At 36.1% G+C, this 6,934-nt stretch overlaps 1 protein-coding gene across 1 annotated transcript; it reads left to right on the forward strand.

The window, feature by feature from the left end:
• Window positions 1–532: 532 nt before the first annotated feature.
• Window positions 533–4,950, forward strand: LOC306884677 (uncharacterized protein). Its single transcript, XM_079440772.1, has 3 exons — window positions 533–740; window positions 3,218–3,334; window positions 3,646–4,950. Exons 1-3 carry the CDS (start codon window positions 680–682, stop codon window positions 3,840–3,842), a joined length of 375 nt encoding a protein of 124 aa, XP_079296898.1. The 5' UTR covers window positions 533–679; the 3' UTR covers window positions 3,843–4,950.
• Window positions 4,951–6,934: the final 1,984 nt, after the last annotated feature.

Below are 6,934 nucleotides of genomic sequence, written 5' to 3' on the forward strand. Positions count from 1 at the left end.
ACAATATTATGTATGTTTTAAATAATTTTACTGAATACTATATTATACAGTATATAAAATGAAAGCAGTTTTACTCTATGTATAAAAATAGAATTGTATTATAATAAAACGGCTTCCATTTTATGAATTTATCACTGAAAATGCAAACAAATGAAATTACATTTAGGAATATAATAAAAACTAAGTAGTTCATGTGGGAAAGAAGAGATAAATGGAAGTAACAATTATAAGCTGACCTATTTATTAATTTGGAGTAAAGGTTTGGTTTTGGTTGCTCTTATTCAAATAGCCTTTGCATCAACTGTTTGATTGGTTGCGTCCACTGTTCTGCTGTGTCACAAAGAGAAATGATGTGAGTTTGGTCACTGATAAACTAATACGGTATATGGAGGCATTAGTTGAATGAAATCTGTTGGGAGCATCAGACCCCCGGCCAGCATGCAGCACTGTATGGGTGGAGCACAGTAACCGATCCCTCATCTCTGATTAGTGGAGATGGTGAGGATCCATTCAGATCTTAAGACCGAAGCACAGGCCTCAGTGGACAGGCTGGTAATCTGTGTGTCCTCCCTGCCGTTGGGTATTAGCTCTCCGAAAGCAGGGCTTAAGCTCAGGGGTTTTAAGAGCAAACAACCTGCTTTTCACTGTGCTAACCTGACAGCCATAGACTACCGGCAACATGAGAGCACTCCATTTCTTCATGCTGCTAGGCCTGGGCCTCATCCTCCTCGCTGCTCACAGTGAGTACTTTTCTCTTGTTTCTTTTTTCTACTTTTTAAGATTTTTCACTCCTGTCTCTTCTCGGTTATTGCATGTGTGCCACACTCACTCACAAGTCTTGATTTGCATTTCACTCAAGACTTCTCAGTCTGATATTTTGGTTCATTTATTTCATTTAGTTTCTTTTCTCCGGTTTCCTCCTTTTGAGGTGTCCTCCTTATGGCTGAGAATATCTTGTTGACCTTGAGGAAGCCGTTAAAGGACTAATGGAAAATAATTGGTGCAATTCAATCCCTTAAACAGATTGAGGACTAAAAGAGTTTGCAGGTCTTTATTTTTAATAGATTGCTGAACCAAAAAGAGAATCTCTACCTGAAGTACATTCAGAAACAGCAGTGCATTAAATAATAATGGTGTAAAACACAATTCAACAGTGAAACATTACGTGAAAGCATCTGGTGTTAAATATGAGAACCAAGTGCTAATTAAGTTTAGAAAAAGCTGTTTTTTTAATTACACATTGAAGCTAATACTAAATGCAAATGGGAGGGGGGGGGGGGGTAATTTGAATAATACTATTCAAATATATTTGACAAATGACAGCTAAAATATTTCCAATAAACATCAAGTATGATACAGAACTGTCTGGACAAAAGGCAGCTGAGGTCAGGCATAGAGAAACTGGAGACGGTTTGTTCTTTCTTGTTAGGTATGTTGTGTGCAGATGATGCATAACTTTATTTTTAACCTCTGTCAGAAGGTTTTTGGTCTGGGGAATAAAGGAGACAACAGCATTAATTCCAAACCAGTGATTTGTTTCAAATATTCATATATTCGTGTGTGTGTGTATAGTTGAATATTACCTTTAGTGACTTGATCATGGATGAGTATACAATTCAACAGTGTTCAATATAAATGTTACTCTTAAACATTCTGAAATATTACATTTTTACAGTCTTCAGTCACATGATAATCTAGAAATCATTCTAATAATTTGCTGTTAAAAGATTCTTGTTATTAGTGTTAGAACTCTGAGACCAACTCAATAGACAGGAAATAACAGTTTATTGTCCATTTTAGGAGTTAAAGCATGACGTTTTAGATAAATGCTTTGAAAAAGAATGTGACCTTCATGCTGGTGCTATACTTTAAAAGTTTACCTTGTTTCAAACAGCCTGAATAGCCTGCTTGTAAAATCATTTTGAGTCTATCCTGTGAACTGAGGGTTTAGCTATCAAAGAGAGTGACTCAGAAGCAGCAGAAGGATGTCTTTAGGGTGAACTAACAGTGCTAAGACACACATAGCAGATACTTTTAAAAGGAATGTCTGTTTCTGAAGGTGTTACAGTCATTGAGTTTGTGTCTGATCTTGTTGGATTGAACTTCAAAGCATGTTTGTTGAAAAAAAAGCACTTTTTGGGAGATGATAGCAAAGAGGCACATGAAAAAAGCTTAACCATAACATGTACTGCTGGGCATTTACAAGACAGTTAAAACACTGACATGGTTCTCTGCTGTGACTTCTGTTGACTTCCCTGGGGTCTGTTAAACGAAAGCGAAAAAAGGGATGAAACGTTAGTGTTCTGTTTAGACTTCACAGACCAGTGAAGTTGAGATCAAGATCTGTAGATTATCTTTTAGGATCTTCCAAGATTTATTTTGTTGATAGCTTGTTGATAGCATATTTGTTGCTGTTAGAACTGCTTCATTATGGAAATAGAAACAGTGTGCATCATTATATGTGTGTCATGAAGTACAGTGACATTTTTCCTGTCTCCACACTAGAACTGAAATGCCATAAAATACATCAAGCTTTGTTTAGTCAGATGCATTGGATGTTTGCAATTATTGTGTCACTGGTGAGACGAAGTAAAATTTGCTTTGATTGTTGATTGCATCTGGACACTGAATATTTATTTCCTTTCATTTAATCATTTATGCAACCTCTTTAATCATCTGTGACAAAAGAGGTCAAAAAAAAAGAAGAAGAAGATGAAAATAGAATAAATTGTGTGGATTTTATTTTTTTTAATTATTGTTTTTCTTCATGTTTGTTTAAAAACATAAAAATAACAGAAATCTATGTGACAAAAATTGCATAAAATATTATCATTTATTTTCAGAGAATGTATCTGTTTTTTATGTATTTATTTTTATTATTGCTTTTCCCTTACTGACAAATTGTTTTTAAATTTATTGTTAATTGTTTAATACAAAAACACACATACTTCAAATGTCTGGATTGGGAAAAAAAAATAAAATAAATAGTAAAATTTAAACAAATAAATGTATTATTACTATCATCATATTGATACTACTACTAACAATAATAAATAGATTTTATTCTCAAGTAACTTCATTATTATATTTTACTTTTACTGGAAAACAAGACAAAATCACGAAAAGTAATAAATATTGATTGGTCAGTACTTACACTTTAGGCCTTTTTTGAGGAATTTTAATGTTGAATTACTTTTACCTCTTTGTCTCTATTTAGGTGAGGCACTGAAGTGTTACACCTGCATGGGCTCTACAGATGAAGACTGTAATCGCCAGGGCTCCAAAACATGTCCGAGCTACTCAGATGCATGTGCTGTTGTCCGTGGACATGGAAGTATGTTTAATGGGTACATAGTTAATAGTTAATCTTCCTGCATGGATGGATGAGAGGAAACTGAGCGAGAACATTTTTTTATTTCCTTGGATGTGGGTGATAAATCACAGAGGAATAAATCTTTAGAAAAATCATTAACGACTGTGTGTGTGTGTGTGTTTTAAGGGGAGGCACTGGATCAGGTTGGTGTTTAAGGAAGACAGACTGCTCTGTCTGGCTCCAGCTTAGAAATAGCAGGAGGTCTACAGCTTCCTTATGAGGATCAAGGCACATTAATATGTAATCACGCTCTCATACCATTCTTGTCTTAGGTGGCGTAATGAAGTCGTGCTCGTACAAATCCTTCTGCAGCCAGGCTAACAGCCAGGGCTACAGAGCTCCAGGGGTCAAAGTTCACTGCTGCTACTCCGATGACTGCAATGTGGCAGGACACGCAACCAGAATCAGCACAGGCTTCAGCTTCCTCCTGGGTCTTCTGTTATTCGTCTGGCATCTGCTGTCAAACTAATGCTACCCTAGACAAACTGACCTGGCTATTAAGGATCATTACCAATGTGGAACTTGATGGAACTCTGTATACTCTGTGATTGTTAACATACATACTGTTAAAATCCCACACTGCAAATGTCAGCAAGTGTACTGCCATGGGATTGTGCATGCAATGCGTATTAGGTTAATAAAGCACACGCGCACACACACACACACACACACACACACATTTACTTAGCTATCTAAATGGGGACATTCCATAGGCGTAATGGTTTTTATACTGTACAAACTGTATGTGCTATTGCCCTACACCTGCCCTACACCTAAACTTAGCCCTCACAGGAGACTTTCTGCAGTTTTACAATTTCAAAAAACTTTGTTTAGTTTATTTTTAAACCCGTTTTACAAATGAGGATGTCCCCAAAGGGATGTTTTTGCAGATACAAATGTGTCCCCAAAATATGGTTAAGTAGGCACACACACACACACACACACACACACACACACACACACACACACACACACACACACACACACACACACACAGAACTTCACATACACAGATTTTGTCACATTTCTACTCTGCATAAAGCAAATGTATTTATTATTGCTCAGACTTTCTAGGAATTCAAAAAGCCAAAAGCCTTTTATTCTTAGGCCAAATGAATCTAAATGAACTCTATTATAGGGATGGTTCACTTAAAAATGAAACCCCTGTCGTCATTTACTCACCCTCATGTCATTCCAAAGCACAGAAAAAGTTATAAAGCTTTTTTTGAACATAGTTCCTTGGTCAACATCTGTTTTCATTGTACTGTAAGCAAAAGAACAGCTGGAACATTTTACTAGATCACTCCAATTGTGTACCTAGAGTAATGTAAATGATGACAGAATTTGTATTTTTTGGTGAGTTATCTATTTAAAAGCCATTTTGTTGTAATGAACAAAGAGTTTGGTATAATGAAGAAAGATATGTTTTAAGATGAGCTTCAAATATGTTGTAAATGAATGTGTAGTTTAATTTTCATGTCTCTCTATACATGGAAATGAACATGAAGATAACACTCTCTGGCTTGTTTGGCTTTTGTGCTTGATTGTAAATAAACACTGCTTTTTCTTTATGGTTCAATGGGTGTTTTCATTCATTAATTCATTCATTAATTTAGGATTTAGTCAGGAAACAGTGAGCGTGACAAATGGGTAATCAGTGTATTTGTTGCTCATACACATATATAATTAATGAGAAAATGTTACCTGGCATCATGATAAAAATGAATGAACATCTTTAGATCAGTCTGCAGATCTTATTTTGGAGAACATATAGGCTAATTTAAGCATTACCAGGAAGGTGAAATGTGTCTTTTATTTTCTGATTTTTCTATTCAAAATCTATTAAAAATGAAGGGTTTGTTTAAAGAATTGATGGATGGATAAAGTGTTTCCACCTACGTCCTCAAGTGCTTTACCTCTACTCAACACAAGGTGCCGCTGTAAATGAACAAATCAACAGTAATCACGTTAATCGATAGGGACGCTGTTGGATCTCAGTAAGCTCCAGCTCACCCTGAACACTTGATCTGGCCAAGGTAGGCACGTCTACGGACGGATTTGAACTTGCATTGCACTTCTAAAGTTTTTGAGCTTAACCTCCTACAACCTTCTTGAAGTTTACCAGTAATAGGCTATTAATCGTCACAGGTGTGGCGGCATGTGTTGTGCTCATTTATTTAAAGAATTTGAGAGTTTATGTCGTGTTTATTTATGATTAACGCTAATCCTTGCTTATTTTTTCTTGATCCATCAAATAACAGTGGCCAAAAAAACAACAACAAACATTTTAAGCAAGCAAAATGCATTTATAAAACTTGCTTCTCAAATATTTATCCCAGAGTAGCCATGATCTCCTTAACTATTACTGTAGCCCAATTTCTTCGTATTTAGTAGTAAACGTGGGCTGTCCTTCAAAATGTGTTTCAGAAAGCTTTCAGAATCATTTTGTAATTTTTATTAATTAATTTAGTTTATTTAGCCTATTTAGGCTGACGTTTATTGTTTTAATTGCAGTGGTATAGTAGGCTATCTATAACTTAGTTACACTTTTTATTGTCAGTTCACTTGCTTTGGCTATTTTTCTTTTGGAGGTTTTATTTCAGAGCCTTACAGTCTTGTTGGTCATTAAGTCAAAACAGGACACAAGGTTATTTAAGCTGTAATTTAAACCTTGCCCTTTCTGTCTGTTGTGATTTCCATTGCTTTTCTTTTATTTCTCTCATGTTTGCATTGTATAAACCGTCTCTCTTCTCCCATTCCCTCAGCTGAGTCTTTCTTTTGACAGACAGGTGTGATAGTGTGAACGAGCTGCCCCAGAGGGGGATAAAGAATGACCCCAAACTGTGATGCTCCAGGGCTGTTCCACTGGGTGCTTTGCTTTGCTTGTGTCAGACCTCATCAGCTTTATTTGGAGATTTCATTCTCACTTTCAGCAAGACCTGATAGTGCTGCGGGTAAAGCTGCAGATCACTAGGCTAGAGAGGTTTGAGTAAAATGAAGTGTGCATCTTCCAGTTATCCGGCGATCTCATTTTTAGGGCTCCTTAAATGGCAGTATGGGAGTTTTCCTCCATGAAAAGTTTGTCAGATGTTCTGATGTCTATTGACTAACATTTTCCAAGCTTTCACTGAAATTTTATCGTAGTACACCAGAGAGGTACCTTTGAGCTTATAGGGAAAAACAATATCCAAAAAAATGTCTTATCATTTTTATTAAAATATGCTATTGCTTGCCATCTGTGGTATGCGTAAAGGTCATTGCTATGGTGACCATCTAGGAAGAAATTGCTCATTTGAGCATCTCTAGGTAGCTGCTCATGTCTAATCTGTTTCCACCTAGGGACATTATTACTGTAAATCCTATTTTCACTATGGAAAGCCACGTGTCATTTATTGGGATGCTGGAAACCAGATGATGGTCGTTTTGATCTCCTATAAAGTCTTGCCAGTACACGTTGCATGTTATATTTTGGTCCACACATGAACTATATCATGTTAGGTTCTCGTAATTGCTTTTTGCAGACTACTAGAATTTTAAAAAGATGCATTCTTCCATCTCATG

This window comes from Barbus barbus, assembly GCF_936440315.1.
Source record: "Barbus barbus genome assembly, chromosome: 18".
In the NCBI taxonomy this organism is placed as follows: Eukaryota; Metazoa; Chordata; class Actinopteri; order Cypriniformes; family Cyprinidae; genus Barbus; species Barbus barbus.